At 42.6% G+C, this 21589-nt stretch overlaps 1 protein-coding gene across 1 annotated transcript in view; it reads left to right on the forward strand.

Annotated features, from left to right (window-relative positions):
* The window catches only part of LOC145341048 (uncharacterized), a 91654-nt gene that overhangs the window by 24219 nt on the left and 45846 nt on the right, over positions 1 to 21589 (forward strand). Inside the window, exons 7-13 of the mRNA XM_080185794.1 lie at positions 5713 to 5838; positions 10205 to 10330; positions 11242 to 11367; positions 12942 to 13067; positions 16881 to 17006; positions 18970 to 19095; positions 19918 to 20043. Coding sequence (XP_080041920.1) covers positions 19941 to 20043 — 103 coding nt within the window. The 5' untranslated portion in view covers positions 5713 to 5838; positions 10205 to 10330; positions 11242 to 11367; ... (2 more) ...; positions 18970 to 19095; positions 19918 to 19940. The remainder of the gene's footprint in view (positions 1 to 5712; positions 5839 to 10204; positions 10331 to 11241; positions 11368 to 12941; positions 13068 to 16880; positions 17007 to 18969; positions 19096 to 19917; positions 20044 to 21589) is intronic.

Consider the following 21589-nt stretch of genomic DNA (forward strand, 5'->3'; position numbering starts at 1 on the left):
ACTGTTGTGGAACCCTTGGGGGAGGCGTGTCCATGTGTACTGTTTCCCTCCACAGGTAAAGGCGAACCTTTCCTGGGAGTCTGTGTGAAGTGGGATGGACCAGAATCCGTTTGCTATGTCTAACACAGAGAAAATACCATGTTCAGGTCGGAGTCCGTTAAAAATAGTGGATGGACTTGCGCCTATGGGGTGTTCTTTCGGGGTTATTTTGTTTAGGGCAGTGTAGTCTATGGTCAATCGATAACTTCTGTCTGGCTTATGGACTGGCCATATCGGGGAGTTGGTGTTAGACACTGTAGGTTTTAAAATACCCTGGGCAACCAGAGCCTGAACGATTTTCTCAGTGGCCTGTAGCGCCTCGGGCTTTATGGGGTATTGTTTGTGAGGGGTGTGGATCGGCCCGTGTATGTGTAGGGGAGGGATTTTTACGAGGCCGCAGTCTTGTTTCCCTGCTGCCCAGACTTGGGGTAATGATTGGCATAGAAGCCCTACTATCCCTTCCTTTCCCCAGTCTCGGGCTGTGTATGTGTGGTCTCCTGCCCGGACTGCAGCCACGTTTTTGTTCGGGACCCAGTATCCCTGAATCCCACTTTTGTGTTCCTTTCTTGCAGTCCACAGCAGGCGCTTGTTAAAGGCATCCACCACTGCCCCTAACTCCCTCAGGAGGTCTATTCCCAAGATTGTTCCCTCCTGATTCGGGCATACCTAGAAGTGTACTGGGGGTAAGATGTCCTCAATCTCTAGTAGGACTGCCTCGCTCTGGTAAGCTGTAGTTCTATTTCCCCCTACTCCCACTACTACGGTGGAACGGTGGGTTGTAGGAAGTGCCATGTTGGTGAGGGATATCACGGATATCTATTAATATTTTGCATCGCCGGCCCCCTAACGATGCATTAACCCAGGTGCGGGGGTCGACTCCCGGGGTGGGGGCCGACGCAATTCATGTGGTCTTTTGCGCCGCCAGAGTCTGTATAATTTCCAGCAGCTGCTGGTGGCTGAGGTGTGCAGTATCGGAAATGACTTCGTTCTCTTTCAGGTCGGGGGCACTTGCCGGGGTTTGGTTGTACCTGGGGAGCTCTCTTTCTCTCCTTGGAAACTTCCTGCTACGGCAAGTTGACTCGTTGTGTCCAGTCCTGCTGCAATTGTGGCATATGTGGGAGGGTTGGGGCGTCTGGACTCGGCAGTCCTTTCTATAATGACCAGGTTTCCCACACCTGTAGCAGCCCCCTCCATCAGTTCCCAGGGAAGATACCCCTGCCCTACCACTTTGGATCTTTCTCTGTTGGTTGTCTACAGTAATAGCCCAGTTCTCTAGCACGTCAAAGGTGTTGAAGTTTACCAACCCGGTCTTTAGGATTGCTTGGTGTGCTGGGCTCAGCCCGTCCTTATATAGCTGGAGGAATGCGAGGTTCTGTCTATCGGCATCGGGCATTCCCCCATGGGCCAAAAAGGCGTCAAATTTCCGTCGCCCATATTCCTGGGCTCCTTCCTCCCCCTGCACTACCCCTACGATTGCATTCCAGCTCACGGGGACTCGCCCCATGGTTTGGGTAATATCATCTTTAAAATCCATCAGAGCTTGGTCTTGCTCTCGGTGGCTCTCGTTCAGGTTCGCGCACCAGGTCCCGTTCTGGTGCTCTACCTGAAGACGGGTCCAATAACTCTCCGGCATTTTGGCTCTTATGAGCCCTGCTATGTCCCGGTTATGTACATTGTGATACATTTGCATCTCATTAAGTTTTTGCCAGAAGATCGCGTTACTGTGTCTGGGCTGGAGGGTCGGGAGTTTGTCCAGCAGTATCATGGTGTCCCCTGGGGTAAGGGATACATATGTCATCTTTATCTGAGCCTGGGCAGATCGCCCTCGCCCGTCTCCCCCTTGCCCCCCGGGGACACACTCAATTTTAACGGGGGCTGCCATTACGCTCTGGGATGGGGGGGTCGGTGGTAGGTGGAATGCTCCCCCCTGTTGGGCATAGTGGACCCGTTTCATCCACTAAACATTCCCAGTCGGGACACTCCTCACTTGGAGGTTCGCGTGAGAAGTCGGACAGCGCTGGCAGCACAGGGTTAGCAGCCATCACAGCAGCGTGTTGTCGCTGTGCAGCTTGCTCCTGCTTGCCTTGTACATATTTATGAACTCGTCCTGCAAGGGTGACATGAGCCTTTAATATTAGGATCCAAGCCTTGTCATCCTTGCTCCTTTTCTCTTTCGCCCACCATTCCCATTGGGTTTGGAGAGAGTCGTGGTGCTTCCACCCTGCCTTCACCATGCTTTTAATTAGATTCCTGTTTTTCTCTGCTAGATAGTGGGTGAGGGACCCTTCTGGTCCCCATTCAAAGGTGGTACTGTTGCTATCCATGTTAGTTTTCTTTACTAGGGTCAGTAGTGTACCAACCTTGGCTCTAAGGCTTTCACAGATACTTGTGTGTGTATCTCTGGGTTACGGTCTCGTGTTCCCACTGTTAGTACGTTCGTACCTTCAGTGACAACCCGCAGAGCCCAACCTGCGTGTAGCAGAGAGATTGCCGCTCTCAGAGGCAGATGAGCGCTGTACAGCCTCTCCGCAGGGGCCACAGTGTACGGAGAGACGACCGATGACAGTGACTGGGGCCACTAGCTCCTACCCAAACTCCTATCGCTAAATCGACTCTCAGAGGGCAGCCGTTTCCCTATCTCCCAGGGAGTCACCCGGACCTGGGTGTGGACTGGCGTGTAGTCGACCGCAGGTCGGAGTCCCCTGATGTGTAGTCGTTTTTTTCACGCTACCAGAGGTCTCCTGCTTGTCGTGGTCGAGGCATTCACAGAGGCTCCAGACTTAGAAGTGCCCGGACATGTAGCAAATTCCTCGCGGATTTTGCCCCCGGTGGCCCGATCTCTCGCGCCTGGACGTATACCAAACTCCGTGAGTCCGATCCCAGTGGCCCGAAATCTTGGACGTCCTCCTTAACCTTAAATCCCAGGGTGCTGTCCCTGAACCTTCAATCCCAGAATAATATTCCTACTCTGTAATACCTGTTCTGTCAGGCAGTCAGTCTGTGGTCGGGCTGGTCGGGGGTCAGCGGAATGTAAAAATAACAAAACAAATCACAGTTCGCGATCCCAGCCGCCCACCCAAAAAAAAACTTAAACCCACATTACCACTGTGCAGCTGCTGAACGGACCCTGTTCACAAGTTCAGATCGCGGCAGCCGTGAAACACCGCTCTGACACTGGGACACTAATATTCCGCAGGTTTGATGAAATGAGTAAAGATACTCACCCAGTGCCAGGAGATGGCGTTCCAGCGACGGTCACGATCCCGGATGAGCCCCCAGTTGTTAGCGCAAGTGGGCGAAATGACTACTACGAACTCAGGGTGAAGTTCAATAACGGCACAGCTTTATTTTCTTTTTACGTCGGCGGAGAAGCGCAGTCAGGACATACAATCCGACTGTCCTGAAAGCGCTCTAAAGACTCCCCCACAACGGGCTACAGTTATACCTGAACTTCGCGTTTCAAATGTTAATCCTTTCTTTACAGTATTTGACTTCAGCCATCCTGTTTCGATGTTTTCGAGTGTTGGGGCAATTGTTTTAAGTGTGTGTTAATCGTTTTTGTCTGGTTGGTTATCAATGGTCTGGAATCTCTGGGGTTTGAACCATAGGTGTGTTATTGATCTCAAGAGTCTTGAGGGGCCACGGACGTTTCCTTAACTCTGTTAATTTTAGGTGTCTCCATGGGTTATTTGACTGGCTTAGAAGTGCTGATTTTGATGGGGTGGGAATGTGTTCTTTAATTTAGTTCCTGTAGGTGCCATCCTGTCCAATTTTCCTTATGCGCTAGCCCTCATTTGCATTCTAAAAGCACGCTCTTGCCTACTGATCAGTGTGTGTTACTTTGTGATTTTAGTGGAGGGCTCTGAGGATAGCTTTAGTTTGCTTCCATTTTGTGTGCCCAATTTCATAAAATTTGTTGTTCAATAACAGTCCCTTGAATTAATCGTTCCTTCACCATCATCATTGGCATTTGCTAGTTTTTTCACTGGCCATGGCTCATTAGCTGGAGCTTGTGAACCTTATCTGGGAATAGCATCATTAAGAAAATGATAGCTGGCACATCACCTGATGTCTGAAATGACACAGATACATTCATGGATGCACTTTTTTCTACAGATATCAATGAATGTGCAATCAACACTTCAACTTGTCAACAAGTCTGCACAAATACAATTGGAAGCTTCAATTGCAGTTGCCAGCCTGGGTTCAGCATGAATGCGACGAACACTTCTGTTTGTGAAGGTAAGAAATCTTCATACATTCAGATGCTCAGAAATAGTTGATGTGCAAATTAAGCTTAGCCTCTACTCCCTCAATGTCATGCATCTTCTAAACTGTAACAAACAAGCTTGTCCTGTTGCTTCACAGTTAAACATGAAGAGGCTAAAGAAATTATCCGCTTGTAAGAAATACATTTGAGATCTTTACTCTTTTCTGCTCTTCTTGCAGTTTCCCTCTTTCCTCTCCCGTTGCTTGTTAGAAACATCCAGTTTGAATATCAGTGAATACTGAGGAATGTCAGCTGAACAAAACACATGCAGTTAATGAAGCAGAAGTCCCTTTCATAATCTGAGTTGGATGAATAACCCTAGTGCTTTGAGGTACTTGTCCCTTTACCATCATCACCGCAGTTTGATGGTTTAGCCATTGGCCACAGCTCAGAAGCTGGAGCTTGTACCCTTTTTCTCAGCTTGGAATGAATAACAAAATGATAGTTGTAAGAACCTCTGAGGTCTGAAATGACATTGATACATTCACAAATTAACATTTTTCGACAGATATCGATGAATGTGCAACCAACACTTCAACCTGTCAACAAATCTGCACCAATACAATTGGAAGCTTCAGTTGCAGTTGCCAGCCTGGGTTTAGCACCAATGTGACAAACACTTCTGTTTGTGATGGTAGGAAACCTTCAAACATTCAGATTCCCAGAAACAATTGATTTGTAAATTCTCTCAATGTCCTGCCTGTTATAAACAGGACAAAGTACCATTTTCTGTTGCTTCAGAATTAAACAATAAGAGGTTAAAGCCTGTAAGAAATAAATACATTTTGATTGCAGATGATGGTTTGCATCAATGGTGGTCGTAATGTGGCACCCTGATCAGAGAACGAACAAAATGTCTGTGCTGAGGGAGTCAATATATGAGTCACAGTGATCTGTTTGAGACGGCTGCTCTTTTTTGCATAGGTTGCAGTAGCGCGCTTTCCTCTTCTGCTGCTCATTAGAAACCCCCAGGTTGAATTTCACTGAGTATTGAGTAATGTGAGCTGGTCGAAAAACATGCAGTTAATAAAACAGAAATCCCTTTCATGCAACTGAGGTGGATGAATGGCCCCATCTCCTTGTGTTACTTGCTCCTTCACCAGCAATCCTGGAATTTAATGTTCAGCTAGCGGCCATGGCTCAGACGCTGAAGCTTGTAACCCTCCTCTCGTCCTGGAAAGAATAACAAAATGACAGTGGCAATAGCTCCTTAGGCCTGAAATGACACAGATACACTGATGAATTGACTTTTGCCTACAAATATCGATGAATGTGCAACCAACACTTCAACCTGTCAACAAATCTGTTTCCAATATACACCCTTAATAACAAAATGACAGTGGCAAGTACCCTTGAAGCTTGAGATTACAGTAATACACTCACAAATTGACTTTTTCCGACAGATATTGATGAATGTGCAACCAACACTTCAACCTGTCAACAAATCTGCACCAATACAATTGGAAGCTTCAGTTGCAGTTGCCAGCCTGGGTTTAGCACCAATGTGACAAATACTTCTCTTTGTGATGGTAGGAAATCTTCAAACATTCAAATTCACAGAAACAGTTGATTCATAAATTTATCTATGTCTCAACTCTCTCAATGTCCTGCCTGTTACAGACTGTGACAAAAAAGCATTTTCTGTTGCTTCACAATTAAACAATAAGAGGTTAAAGAAGATAATTGGCCTGTAAGAAATAAATACATTTTGATTGCAGATGATGGTTTGCATCAATGGTGGTCGTAATGTGGCACCCTGATCAGAGAACGAACAAAATGTCTGTGCTGAGAGAGTCAATATATTAGTCACAGTGATCTGTTTGAGACGGCTGCTCTTTTTTGCATAGATTGCAGTATCACGCTTTTCTCTTCCGCTGCTCATTAGAAACCCCCAGGTTGAATTTTACTGAGCATTAAGCAATGTGAACTGGCTGAAAAACATGCAGTTGATGAAACACAAATCCCTGTCATGCAATAGAGTGGATGAATGGCCCCATCTCCTTGTGTTACTTGCTCCTTCACCAGCAATCCTGGAATTTAATGTTCAGCTAGCGGCCATGGCTCAGACGCTGAAGCTTGTAACCCTCCTCTCGTCCTGGAAAGAATAACAAAATGACAGTGGCAATAGTTCCTTAGGCCTGAAATGACACAGATACACTGATGAATTGACTTTTGCCTACAAATATCGATGAATGTGCAACCAACACTTCAACCTGTCAACAAATCTGTTTCCAATATACACGCTTAATAACAAAATGACAGTGGCAAGTACCCTTGAGGCTTGAAATTACAGAAATACACTCACAAATTGACTTTTTCCGACAGATATTGATGAATGTGCAACCAACACTTCAACCTGTCAACAAATCTGCACCAATACAATTGGAAGCTTCAATTGCAGTTGCCAGCCTGGGTTTGGTATCAATGTGACAAATACTTCTCTCTGTGATGGTAGGAAATCTTCAAACATTCAGATTCTCAAAAACAGTTGATAAGCAAAATAGGCTTAATCTTTACCCTCTTGATGACCTGCATGTTCTAAACTGCTACAAATAAGCACCTCTTGTTGCTTCACAGTTAAACAAGAAGCGGTTAAAGAAAATAATCTGCATTTAAGAAATAATAGCATTTGATTGCATATTAAGGTTGCCATTGTGGAAATATGTACATGGCTTGCACACTGCAATTATGAGTTGAGAATTTTGGATCAATGGCATATACTTTACATTTCTGGACTGGCCATTTTTCAGTGCTGCTTATTGCTTAGTATCAAAGGTGGTCATAATTTGGTATCCTGATCAGGGAAGGAGCAGAATGTTCAGGCCAAGAGTGTCAGTATGTTCGTCAGAGTGATCTGTTTGTGATTCTTCTCTTTTTGCACTTCTTGCAGTTTCCTTCTTCTCTCTCCTTAGAAATGTCCAGTTTGAATTTCAGTTAGTATTGAGAATGTGAGTTGGCCAAAAAATATGAAAGATAAGTTCATTTCATATACCTGAGGTGGGTGAATGGCCCTGGTCCTTTGAGATACTTGTCCTTCATCATCATCACTGGAATTTGATGATTCAGCACTGGCTGAGGCTCAGACACTGGAGCTTGTAACCCTTCTCTTGTCCTGGAACAAATAACAAAATGACAGTGGCAAGAGTTCCTGAGATCTGAAATGATGCTGATGCACTCAGAAATTGACTTTTTTCTGCAGATATCAATGAATGTGCAACCAACACTTTAACCTGTCAACAAATCTGCACCAATAGAATTGGAAGCTTCAATTGCAGTTGCCAGCCTGGGTTTAGTATCAATGTGACAAACAATTCTCTTTGTGATGGTAGGGAGCCTTCAAATATTTAGATTCTTAGAAGCACTTGATGGCAAATTATGCTTAGTCTCATCCTTCTCAGTGTCCTGCATGTTCAAGACCGCTATAATCAAACACTTCCTGTTGCTTCACAGTTATAGATTCATAGAGTGATAGAGGTTTACAGCATGGAAACAGGCCCTTCGGCCCAACTTGTCCATACCACCCTTTTTTTAAAACCCCTAAGCTCGTCCCAATTGCCTGCATTTGGCCCATATCCCTCTGTGCCCATTTTACCCGTGTAACTGTCTGAACACTTTTTAAAAGACAAAATTGTACCCGCCTCTGCTACTACCTCTGGTAGCTTGTTCCAGACACTCACCACCCTCTGCCTGAAAAAGTTGCACTTCTGGACTCTTTTGTATCTCTCCCCTCTCACCTTAAACCTATGCTCTCTAGTTTTAGACTTCCCTACCTTTGGGAAAAGATATTAACTATCTAGCTGATCCATGCCCCTCTTTATTTTCTCGACCTCTATAAGATCACCCCTCAGCCTTCTACACTCCAGAGAAAATGCTCCCAGTCTATCTGGCCTCTCCTTATAACTCAAACCATCAAGTCCCAGTAAATCTCTTCTGCACTCTTTGTTGTTTAATAATATCCTTTCTATAATAGGGTAACCAGAACTGTTCACAGTATTCCAAGTGTGGCCTTACCAATGTCTTGTACAACCTCAAAAAGATGTCCCAACTCCTGTATTCAATGTTCTGACCAATGAACCAGTTACACAGAAGAGGTGAAAGAAAATAATCTGAATGTAAGAAATAATTGCATTTTGAGTACAGACCCAGTCTATTTAGTCTCTCTTCATAGGCCAACCCCCTAATCTCCGGTGTCAGCCTAGTGAACCTCCTCTGCACTCCCTCCAAGGCCAAAATATCCTTGCGCAAGTGCGGCGACCAAAACTGCACTCAGTACTCCAGCTGCGGCCTCACCAATGCCCTGTACAGTTGCAGCAAGACCTCCCTGCTTTTATATTAGACCATCTACTAATATCCATTACAAGCCCACTGACTCCCGCAGCTTTCTGGTCTATAGCTCTTCGCAGTATACATCCTGTAAGGACTCCATCCCTTTCTTTCAGCTCCTTCACCTCCACTGCATTTGTTCCGATGTGGCCACTTTCCAAAGTGTACTTCTAATATGTATTCCTTTTTCCTGAACCGTGGATTCCCAACTACAGTTGTTGACAGAACCCTCAACTGCATGCAGTCCACCTCATGCACCATGACCTTCACGCCTCCTCTCCTTCCGAGAACAGGGATAGAGTCCCCCTTGTTCTTACATTTCACCCCACCAGCCTCTGCATGCAAAGCATAATCCACCGCCATTTTCGCCAACTCCAGTGTGATTCCACCACCAAACACATATTTCCTTCACTCCCTCTGTCAGCATTCTGCAGAGACTATTCCCTCTGGGATAGCCTAGTCCACTCCTTCACTATAACCAACACCTCTCCCATGGCAACTCCCCACGCAATCGTGGAAGATGCAACACCTGTCCCTTTACCTCTTCTATGCTTACCATCCAAGGTCCAAAATATTAATTCCAGGTTAAGCAGTGTTTCACTTGCCCCTCTTTCAATTTGTTGTATTGTATTCACTTCTCCCAATGCGGTCTCCTCTATATCGGAGAGAACAAGCGTAGACTGGGTGATTGCTTTGTCGAGCACCTTTGTGTGCAATCAGGATCCCGACTTTCAGGTTGCTTGCCATTTTAACACACAATCCTGCTCCCACACCCACATGTGTGTTGTTGGCTTGCTGCAATGTTCCAGTGAAGCTCAATGCAAATTGGAGGAATAGCTTCTCATCTTTGGCTAAGCCTTCCGGTCTCAGTGTTGAATTCAACAACTTCAGATGATTTGCTCTACACCACCTCGACCCCTTTGTTTGCAGTCTTTTTTTTACTATTCTCTACCCTTTATTTCTTTATTGTTTTCATTTTTATTCCTTCCCCCACTCTTTCCCCCTACTTTATTCCCCTTCCCTTACCTTTTCTCGTACTTTGCTTCCCCTTTTCTAAGTTTTACCTCTGTCCCATCCATTTGCGCACCCCCTCCCCCCTTCTAACATCTTCATCTGTCACAGCTTACCCTTTCATTTTAGCTTCTCTGCTATTGGCCATTCACACCCTTTATTCTCTCTGTGGACAGCCATTAGCAATCTTTACTCCTGGTTTCTGTGGATTTGATGCATCTTTCATTCCCTCATGTTGCAGTATAAATACCTCCCATTTTCTATGCCTTTTAGCTTTGACAAAGGGGCATCTGGACTTGAACTGTTAGCTCTTTTCTTTCCTTACAGATGCTGCCAGATCTGCTGTGGTTTTCCAGCATTTTCTCTTTTGGTTTCAGATTCCAGCATCTGCAATAACTTGCTTTTGTACTAGCATTTGATGGTTCAGCCATTGGCCATGACTCAAATGCTGGAGCTTATAACCCTTCTCTCAGCCTGGAATGAATAACAAAGTGGCAGTGGCAAGAACCTCTGAGGTCTGAAATGACACAGATACACTCACAAATTGACTGTTTCCTACAGATATCGATGAATGTGCAACCAACACTTCAACCTGTCAACAAATATGCACCAATACAATTGGAAGCTTCGATTGCAGTTGCCAGCCTGGGTTTAGCATCAATGTGACAAATTCTTCTCTTTGTGATGGTAGGAAATCTTCAAACATTCAGATTCCCATTGATGCGTCAAATACACTCAGTTTCTACCCGCTCAAAATCCTGCATGTTCTAGACCGCTACGAACCAGCACTTTCTGTTGCTTCACAGTTAAACAAGAAAAGATTGAAGAAAATAATTTGCCTGTAAGAAATAATTGCATTTTGATTGCAGATTATGGTTTCCATTGAGGAAAATTCATACTCGGCTAGAACATTGCAATTACAATTTCAGAATTTTGGATCAATGGCACGTAGTTTACACTTTTTGACTTCCATTTTTCAATGTTGCTTGTTGTTTCGCATCCATGGTGATCTTAATGTGGTATCCTGATCAGGGAAAGAGCAGAATGTCTACGTCATGACAGTCAGTATGTTAGAGATCTCTGTTTGAGACCTCTGCTCTTTCCTGTACAGCTTGCAGTAACGTGCTTCCCTCTCCTGTTGCTTGTTAGAAATTCTGAGTTTGAATTTTAATGAATATTGAACAATGTGAGCTAGCCAAAAAAATGCAGTTAGTAAAGCACTTGTTCCTTTCTTACAATTGAGGTGGATGAATGGCCCTCGTTCCTTAAAGTACTTTTTCCTTCGCCATCAGGGGTACATGAGTAGGGAGGGGATACAGGGATATGGACCAAGTAAGGACAGAAGGTTTTTATTTATTTTAGTTGAGGCATCATGATCGGCATAGGGTTGGAGAGCTGAAGGGCCTGATCCTGTGCTGTACTTTTCTTTGTTCTTTGCATCTTCACTGGAATTTGATGGCTCAGCCACTGGCCACAGCTCAGAAGCTAGAGCTTGTAATCCTTCTCTCATCCGGGAATGAATAATAAAATGGCAGTAGCAAGAACATCTGAGGTCTGAACTGATACTGATACACTCACAAATCGACTTTTTTCTACAGATATCGATGAATGTGCAACCAACACTTCAACCTGTCAACAAATCTGCACCAATACAATTGGAAGCTTCATTTGCAGTTGCCAGCCTGGATTTAGCACCAATGTGACAAACACTTCTCTTTGTGATGGTAGGAAATCTTCAAACATTCAGATTCACAGCAACAGTTGATTTGCAAATTACACTTAGTCTCCACCCATTCAATGTCCTGCACATTCTAGCTCATTACTGTTTCACAGTTGAACAAGAAGAATTTAGAGAAAATAATCCGCCTATGAGAAACAATTACATTTTGATTGCAGATTATGGTTTCCATTGTGGAAAATTCATACTCGGCCAGGACGTTGCAATTACACTTTCAGAACTTTGGATCAATGGCATGTAGTTTGCACTTTGGGATATGCCATTTTCAATATTAATTATTGTTTCGCATCAATGGTGGTCATAATATGGTATCCTGGTCAGGGAAGGAGCAGAATGTCCATGCCCAGAGAGTCAGTCTGTTAATCACAATGATCTGTTTGGGATCTCTGCTCTTTCCTGCACCACTTGCACTAATGTGCTTCCATTTTCTGTTGCTAGTTAGAAATAACAAGTTTGAATTTCAGTGCATATTGAGCAATGTGAGCTGGCCAAAAAAAATGCAGTTAATGAAACACAAGTCTCTTTCATATAATTGAGGTGAATGAATGACCCAAGTCCCTTGAGGTACTTGTTCCTTCATCATCATGGGTACAAGAGTAGGGAGGGAATAGAGGGATATGGACCAAATAAGAACAGAAGTTTTTTCTTTAGTTTAGTTTGGGCGTCATGATCAGTACAGGCTTGGAGAGCTGAATGGCCTTTTGCTGTGCTGTACTTTTCTTTGTTCTTTGTATCATCATTAGAATTTGATGGTTCATCCATTGGCCATGGCTCAGAAACTGGAGCTTGTAACCCTCCTCTCAGCCTGGGATGAATAACAAAATGACAGTGGCAAGAACCTCTGAGGTTTGAAATGACACAGATACACTCACAAATTGACTGTTTTATACAGATATCAATGAATGTGCAACCAACTTCAACCTGTCAACAAATCTGCACCAATACAATTGGAAGCTTCAGTTGCAGTTGCCAGCCTGGGTTTAGCACCAATGTGACAAACACTTCTCATTGTGATGGTATAGGGAATTTTCATACATTCAGACTCTCAGAAAAAATTGATTCGGAAATTAACTAAGTCTAAACCCTCACAAAGTTCTTTGCTATTTTTCAGTGTTGCTTATTGCTTGGTAAAAATGGTTGTCGTAATATGGGAAGGAGCAGAATGTTCATGCCAAGAGAATCAGTAGGTTTATCACATTGATCTGTTTGAGGTCTCTGCTTTTTCCCACACACTTGCAGTTTCCTTCTTTCTTCTCCAGTTGCTCATTAGAAACACCCAGTTTGAGTTTCAGTGAATACTGAGGAATGTCAGCTAGCCAAAACACATGCAATTAATGAAGCATGAGCCCTTTTCATACACCTGAGGTGGGTGAATGACCCTGGCCCTTTGAGGAACTTGTTCCTTCACCATCGTTCGATGGTTTAGCCACTGGCCACATCTCATAGGATGGAGCTTGTAATCCTTTTCTCAGCCTGGAACGAATAACAAAATGATAGTTGCAACATTGCCTGAGGTTGGAAATGACACAGATACACTTACAAATTGATTTTTTCCTTCAGATATCGATGAATGTGCAACCAATACTTCAACCTGTCAACAAATCTGCACCAATACAATTGGAAGCTTCAATTGCAGTTGTCAACCTGGGTTTAGAATCAATGTGACAAACACTTCTCTTTGTGATGGTAGGAAATCTTAAAACATCCAGATTCTCAGAAACAGTTGACTCCAAAATTACATTAAGTCTCTACCCTCTCAATGGCCTGCATGTTCTAGACCACTACAAACAAACACCTCTTGTTGCTTCACAGTTAAACAAGAAGAATTTAAAGAAAATAATCTGCCTGTAGGAAATAATTACATTTTGATTGCAGATTATGGTTTCCATTGTGGAAAATACTTACTTGGCTTGAACATTGCAAGTACGATTTCAGAATTTTGGATCAATGCCATGTACTTTGCACTTCTTGCCATGTTTCAATGTTGCTTATTGTTTGCCATCAGTGATGATCGTAATATAGTATCGTGATCAAGGAAGGAGCAGAATGTCCACGCAAAGAGTATCAGTATATTAGTCATAGTGATCTGTTTGAAATCTCAGCTCTTTCCTGCACGATGGGATGCCATGGTGGCCACGTGGTTAGCACTGCCGCCTCACAGTGCCAGGGACCAGTGTTCAATTCCTGGCTTGGGTCACTGTCTGTGTGGAGTTTGCACATTTTCCCTGTGTCTGCATGGCTTTCCTGAGTCAATATATTAGTCACACTGATCTGTTTGAGATCTCTGCTCTTTCCTGCACAGCTTGCAGTACCGCTTTTTTTTCTTCCGTTGCTTGTTCGAAACTCCCATTTTGAATTTCAGTTAGTATTGAACAGTGTGAGCTGGTCAACATAATAAGCATTTGAGGAAACACAAGTCCCTTTCATACAGTTGAGGTGCATGAATAGCCGTTGTGCTTTGAGATACAGGTTCCTTCAACATCATCACTGGAATTTGGTGGTTCAGCCATTGGCCACAGCTCATATGCTGGAACTTGTTATCTATCTCTTGGCCTGGAACATATAACAAAATGGTTGTTACAAAATCCAGTGAAGTATGAAATGACACAGATACTCACAAAGAAGATAGAACAAAGAAAATTACAACACAAGAACAGGACCTTTGGCCCTCAAGCCTGCACTGACCATGCTGCCCGTCTGAACTAAAACCCCATATCGTTCCAGGGACCATATCCCTCTATTCCAATCCTTTTAATGTATTTGTCAAGACACCCCTTAAAAGTCACTATTGTATCTGTTTCCATTACGTCTCACTGCAGTGAGTTCCAGGCACCCACCACTCTCTGTGTAAACAACTTGCTTTGTACATCTCCTTGTACATCTCGCACCTTAAACCTATGCCCCCTAATAATTGACTCTTCCACCCTGGGAAAAAGCTTCTGACTAGCCACTCTGTCCATGCCCTTCATAATATTACAAACCTCTATCAAGTTGCCCCTCAACCATTGTCGTTCCAATAAGAACAAACCAACTTTCTCCAACCTCTCCACATAGCTAATACCTTCCATACCAGGCAACATCCTGGTAAATCTTTTCTGTATCCTCTCCAAAACCTCCATATCCATTTGGTAGTGTGGCAACCAGAATTGAACACTATATTCCAAGTGTGGCCTAACTAAGGTTTTATAAAGCTGCAACATGTCTTGCCAATTTTTAAACTCAATGCCCTGGCTGATGAAGGCAAGCATGCCATATGCTTCCTTGACTATCTTCTCCATCTGCGTTGCACTTTCAGTGATTTGTACACCCAGGTCTGTCTTCCTATCAATACTCTTAACGGTTCTGCAATTTATTATGTACTTCCCATCTGAAATGATATATTAGCCTTAATCACAAAAGGCAAAGGTCCCAGAATTGATCCCTGAGAAATGCCACTAGTCACAGCCCTCCGTTCAGAAATTCAGTCTTATACTGCTACCCTCTATCTTCTATGACTGAGCCAGTTCTATATCCATCTTGCCAGCTCATCTCTGATCCCATGCGACTTCACCTGTACCAAGCTGCCATGTTGGACCTTGACAACATTCACTGCCTTATCCTCATCAGTCATCTTTGTCACTTCCTCGAAAAATTTGATCAAGTTAGTGAGACACAACATCCCTTTCATAAAACCATGTTGCCTCTCGCTAATATGTCCAGTTATTTCCAAGTCAGATTAAATCCTGTCTCAAAGAATCCAGCCAATAATTTCATTACCACTGACATGAGGCTTACTGGCCTGTAATTACCTGGATTATCCTTGCTACCCTTCTTAAACAGAGGAAAAACATTGGCTATCCTCCAGTCCTCTGGGACTGTCTGTTAGCCAGTGAGAAGACAAAGATTTCTCTCAAGCCCCCAAAAATTTCCTCCCTTTCCTCCCTCAGTATTCTGGGCTATATCCCATCGGGTCCTGGGGACTTATCTATCGTAATGTTTTTCAAGGCCCCCAATACCTCCTCATTTTTGATCTCAGCATGATCCAAACTATCTACACACCCTTCCCCAGACTCATCATCCACCAAGTCCTTTCTTTGGTGAAAACTGACGCAAAGTACTTATTTAATACCTTGCCCATTTTCTCTATCTCCACACGTAGATTCCCTCTCCTGTCCTTGAGTGGGCAATTCTCTCCCTGGCTCAGGAATTGACTTTCCTACATATATTGATTAATGTGCAACCAACACTTCAACCTATCAATAAATTTGCACCAATACATTTTGTGATGGTAGAAAATCTTTGAACATTCAGATTCTCAGAAACTGTTGATTTGCAAATTACATTTAGTCTAAACCCTCTCTATTTCTATCATATTCTGGATGGCTATAAACAAGCTTGTTATCTCGTGTAGGGTCCATTCACTGCTTTGAATAGACGATGATGGCACTGAAATTTATTTTATTGAAAAGAACTTAGAATTAAATCATTACAGAAGCGAACAGAAAGAAAAAAATGCTAGAGAATGTTTTCTTCTGGTAGTCCTGTACTGATCAAAACAGAACTCCAAACAGACTGAACTAAACTGAAAACATAGAATTGAAACTACAATATATGTGATTCATTAGTTTGTTATAAAAATTATTTGGCTCATACTGTCTGTAACTTGGAGAGTCTGATCTTGCAGATGTCATTTATGAAAAGCTTTTTTGGCTTATAAAAAGCCTGTTTTGCTGGCATTGTACTTTTCAAACATGCAGTCCATTTTCCTAGCTAACCCAGCATGCCTTCTGACTTTTAAAATTTAGTCAAGTTAAAGCTGAGTTAGTTAATTTTTCTAAGCTTTACATTTAAATGTAATTACTTAGGCAGAAATATCTTAAAATGAAGTCTTTGCATAAATGAAGCAAACAATACACCGGCTCAAAATCTGGCTTCACAATTAAACAATAAGATTAATATTCAGATCAGCTCCGCACCAAATTCTAGAGCAGCACAGCGGACTGGGAGAATCGATCTCAAAGGGTGGATTTTTACCTCCCTCCACGGGAATTGAAGTGAATGTGGGGTGGACCATGAAAAGGTCTGTTGGCCTTGGGTGGGATTTTAAGGTTTCAGGATGAGCGAGGCCTTAAAAGCCCACCCAATATATTAGTCATAGTGATCTGTTTGAGACATCAGAATTTCATTACAACTTGCAGTAACATGCTTTCCTGTTCTGTTACTCATTAGAAATATCCAATTTCAATTTCAGTGTGCACTGAACAATTTGAATTGGCCTCAACAAATGTGATTAATGAAATGCTGGTTCTTAGAATGCAGGTGAATAAACAGCCCTTGTCCCTTGTGTTAATAGTTCCTTCATTGCCACTGGCATTTGTTGGTTATTTCACTTGCCACAGCTCATAGGCTGGAGCTTGTGAACCTTATCTGGGACTGGCAACATTAAGAAAATGATAGTTGCAAAATCCCACGAGGTCTGAAATGACACTGAAACATTCAAGGATGGATTTTGTTCTCCAGATATCGATGAATGTGCAACTAACACATCAAACTGTCAACAAATCTGCACCAATACAATTGGAAGCTTCAGTTGCAGTTGCCAGCCTGGATTTAGCACCAATGTGACAAACAGTTCTCTTTGCGATGGTAGGAAATTTTCAAACATTCAGATTCTCAGAAACAGCTGATTTGCAAATTATACTAAGTCTAAACCCTTTCAATGCCCTACAAGGGTGGCACGGTGGCACAGTTGTTAGCACTGCTGCCTCACGGAGCCAGGGGCCCGGGTTCAATTCTGCCTCAGGTAACTGTCTGTGTGGAGTTTTCACATTTTTCCCGTGTTTGCGTGCGTTTCCTCCAGGTGCTCTGGTTTCCTCCCACAGTCTAAAGCTGTGCGGGTTAGGTTGATTGGCCATGCTGAATTGACCCTCAGTGTCATAGGGATTTGCTGGATAAATATATGGCATTACGGGAATAAGGTCTGGGTACGATTGTGCGATTGAGTGCAGATGCTATGGGCTGAATGGCCTCCTTCTACACTGTAGGGACTCTACGACTCCAGTCTATGACATTCTAGGCAACTACAAACAAGCACATTCTGTTACTTTACGGTTTAGAACGGAGTTGAGGAGGAACTTCTTCACTCAAAGGGTGGTGAATCTCTGGAATTCTCTGCCCGTTGAAGTGGTGGAGGCTGCCTCGCTAAATATTTTTAAGACGCGGGTTGATGGGTTTTTGATGAGAGAAGGGATTAAGGGTTATGGGGAGAGGGCGGGAAGGTGGAGCTGAGCCACGACAGATCAGCCATGATCTTATTGAATGGCGGGGCAGGCTCGAAGGGCTAGTTGGCCTACTCCTGCTCCTATTTCTTATGTTCTTATGTTTTACGATTCAACAGCAAAAAGTGAACAACATAATCTCTCTCTCTCTATGCAGCAATTTTTTGTTGGTTGCAGATTACAATTTTCATTGTGGTAATTCATAGGCTGCGAAGAAATTATGTGTATGATTCAGAATATTGGATCAACCACATGTGCTTTGCACTTCTGAAGTTGCCATTTATCAGGGCTGTTGCTTGCTTTGTAGTAATAGGGGTTGCAATATTGTAACCTGACCAAGGATGAGCAGAAAAGTTTGGCCAATAGAATTAATATGTGAGTTGTGGTGATCTGTCTAAGACCTCTACTCATTTTAGCACAACTTACAGTATTGTGCTTTTATCTGCCATTGATCAATTGAAACACCCAATTTCCATTGCAGTTAGCATTGAGCAATATGTAAAAAAAGTGATTAATGAAGCACAAGTTCTTTTCATCAAATCGATGAGGATAAACAGTCCCAGTCATTTGGGGTACAAGTTACTTCAATATTAAATTTACTGCAACTGCCACTGGCCACAGCTCATTACCTGGAGCTTGTGATTGTTACCTGGGCCTGACATGTATAACAAAGTTACACTTGCATAATTCCCTACACTTACGAATGGATTTATTTTGGTAGATATCGCGGAATGTAACCATCACATTAACATGTTAGCAAATTCATAGACTGCTGGGAAATTGCAATTATGATTCAGAATTTTTGATCAATGGATCAACTTTTGGATCAAGTGCTTTGCACGTCTGGATGTGACATTTTTCTGAGTTGATTACTGTGTGTCATCAATGGGGATGGAATGTTGTATCCCAATCAGGGAAATAACAGAATGTTCATGCCAAGAGAGTCAATATGTTAATCATAGTGACCTGTCTGAGACCTCAGATCTTTTCATCACAGCTTGCAGAAATGGGCTTTCTTGTTACATTGCTCATTAGAAATGCCGAATTTCAATTTCAGTGCGCACCGAGCAATATGAATTGGCCTCAGTAAAATGTGATTAATGAAATGTGAGTGCTTTTCTTAGAATACAGATGGATAAATAGCCCATGTCCCTTGAGTTAATAGTTCCTTCACTATCCCAACTGGACATTGCTGGTTATTTCGCTGGCCTCAGCTGATAGACTGGAGTTTGTGAACCTTACCTGGGACTGACATAAGAAAATGGCAGCTGGCAGATAGCCTGAGTTCTGAAATGGCACTTATACATTCTTGGATGGACTTTATTCTGCAGATGTCAATGAATGTGCAACCAACACTTCAACCTGTCAACAAATCTGCACGAATACAATTGGAAGCTTCAGTTGCAGTTGCCAGCCTGGGTTTAGCACCAATGTGACAAACACTTCTCTTTGTGATGGTAGGAAATCTTCAAGCACGCTGATTTTCTGCAAGTAATGATTTGCAAATTGCTCTGCATCTAACGGATATCATAACATTGCAACCTAAATGGCTTGAAGCAAAGAATTGGTATTCTTGACCAATTAAATGATCAGAAGCTAACTTCATTATAATGCACACTGCTGTATGTGCATAACTTGTTTGAGGAATAAGTATCTGTCAGAAGAAAAACATGTTACTTGAAATTGAAAGTTTTACTCTTTCTAAGGCTTGTTTTATTTCCATATCTATCAATGTTATTATAAACAAATTAATACGGAGTGTTTTATTCTATCAGTCCATTGATAGAATTTGAAATTGTTTGAACAATGTTCCAATATTAGGCATTTATTGACAAAGTTTTTCACTGCTACAATCAAAAGTTCCCTCTCTCTCTCTCTTCACTTCCTGTTTGTCTGATGCAGATTGTCACTATTTTCATTGACTTGATACATGCTCCCTGCTTCCTGTTTCAGGACAATCAGTAATGTTGGCTCTATTCTCTCTCCACAGATGCTGTCAGACCTACTGAGATTTTTCAGCATTTTCTGTTTCTGTTTCAGGAACAGTATGGGCAGAATGGGATACTTATAGCCAAGAGTATCAATATATTTAGCAAGCTGATGTCAACTTGATTTTATACTTTAACAAAAAAGAATGGTTATAATATTGCTGTTGGATTTATAGAGAACCTATCATTATATGGAGCATTATAGTGTTTGAAAACAGGCAATGTATAATGCCAATATATGGTTGAATGTCAATCAAATGGTACTCAGAATAATTACACATTTATTCATAGATATTGATGAATGTGCAACCAACATGTCAAGCTGCCAACAAGCCTGCAGTAATACAATTGGAAGCTTCACATGCAGTTGTCGTCAAGGCTTTCGCATCAACGCGAGAAACACTTCTCTTTGTGATGGTAAGAAGCCTTTAAATGTGCAGCCTTACTGCAATTTGCAATTACACTCTAATAACTCTCAATGTCCTGCAAAAGATTCAAGCAAAGTATTTTGTGTTACTGAATAATTAAACAATGTGGGGCTCACTACAATATTCTGTAACACAGTGCTATATGGATATTTTGATGGAAGAATACAGTATCATTTCTAACAAATCAATTAGTTACTCTTTACTTCAAAATAGTTTTCACATTTTCTGCTCAAAGGTTTTTCCTGTGCATTTCTTGACATCCCATTAATCAATGCAGCTGCCATTTAGCGCACATAAGGAAGAAAAATTGTAGCTGAGTGATGTCAGAATAGCAAAGCTAGAGGTGTCAATCAGTTTGGCTACATTTCAAAACTCACCCTCTTCTTTGTCTCAAACAAGATTTAGACATTCCCATTTTCCTAGCAAACAAAAGACATATTTGCACGCACAGTCCTATGTGACCATGAGTTAATCAAGTTTCCCACTATACCCCCAGTTTTCATGCATGAACACTGTTTTACTAAGTCAGTTACTGTGCACACATTGCATACACTCTAAAATTTGTAGGTCACTTAATGGAAACACGCAAGTTGACATTGGCTGTTTCTCTAGGCGATGTTCCTTGCTTGCAGACTGTCATTCCCTAGTTGCCTTGGTGACTATTGCCATTGTTGGAGACTCTTGGATCTCTGGGATTGATGGTAGTTCTGTACTCATCACAGCTGATGAGATCCCTTCCCCCCAGCCATCCAATTACTATAAACAGACAGCTCCACTAGTTGTTTGGATCTGCCTATGGTTGTGCTGGTTTATTTGGTTGTCCACTTCCACTGCCCATGATCGAGGTGATCATTTCTCTGCACCTGTCCCAAATTTCCACATGGGCTGATTCCTGTTGAGAGCATTGAAGGATTGTGCCCTGACTGGCTCTCTGCTGTTCAGCTCTGTTAATGATTTGGCAGTCTTGTCAAACTGAGATTTTGCTTTCTGTTATTTCACCTTGATATTTTCACTCGTGCCTTTACTACTTCTGGTTTCAATAGCTTTTTTGCTATTAGAAATATAGTTTGTGAGTGGTATGACAGTAGTCGCTGGACAGGTCTACTTTCCATGCCTTCAGTCAATGTGTTTCTCCACTCAAGGACTGCCTTGTATACATTACTGTCTGGCATACTGATTTCTATCTCAGAGAGACTGAGCACCAATTCCCTTACCTCTCCCAGGACAATGACTCCACCACCAAACATTGTTTACAGGACTGTTACTGACCTCATCACTTCTGATGATCTTCCCTTCTCAGCTTTCAATCACATAGGCCCCCAACTCCACACATCCCACTTCTCCCTCCTTCCCAAAATCCACAAACATGACTATCCTGGTAGACCCACTATATCAGCCTGTTCCTGTCCACATAACTCAATTTGTCCTGTCTTGATTCTGTCCTCTCTCCTCTTGTCCAGTCTCTTCCCACTTACAGTTGAGAATCCTCAGATGCCCAGTGTCATATCAAAGATTTTCAGTTCTTGGCCATACCC

This window comes from Carcharhinus amblyrhynchos, chromosome 3 (genome assembly GCF_965287045.1).
Source record: "Carcharhinus amblyrhynchos chromosome 3, sCarAmb.v2.hapA, whole genome shotgun sequence".
Taxonomy (NCBI): domain Eukaryota; kingdom Metazoa; phylum Chordata; class Chondrichthyes; order Carcharhiniformes; family Carcharhinidae; genus Carcharhinus; species Carcharhinus amblyrhynchos.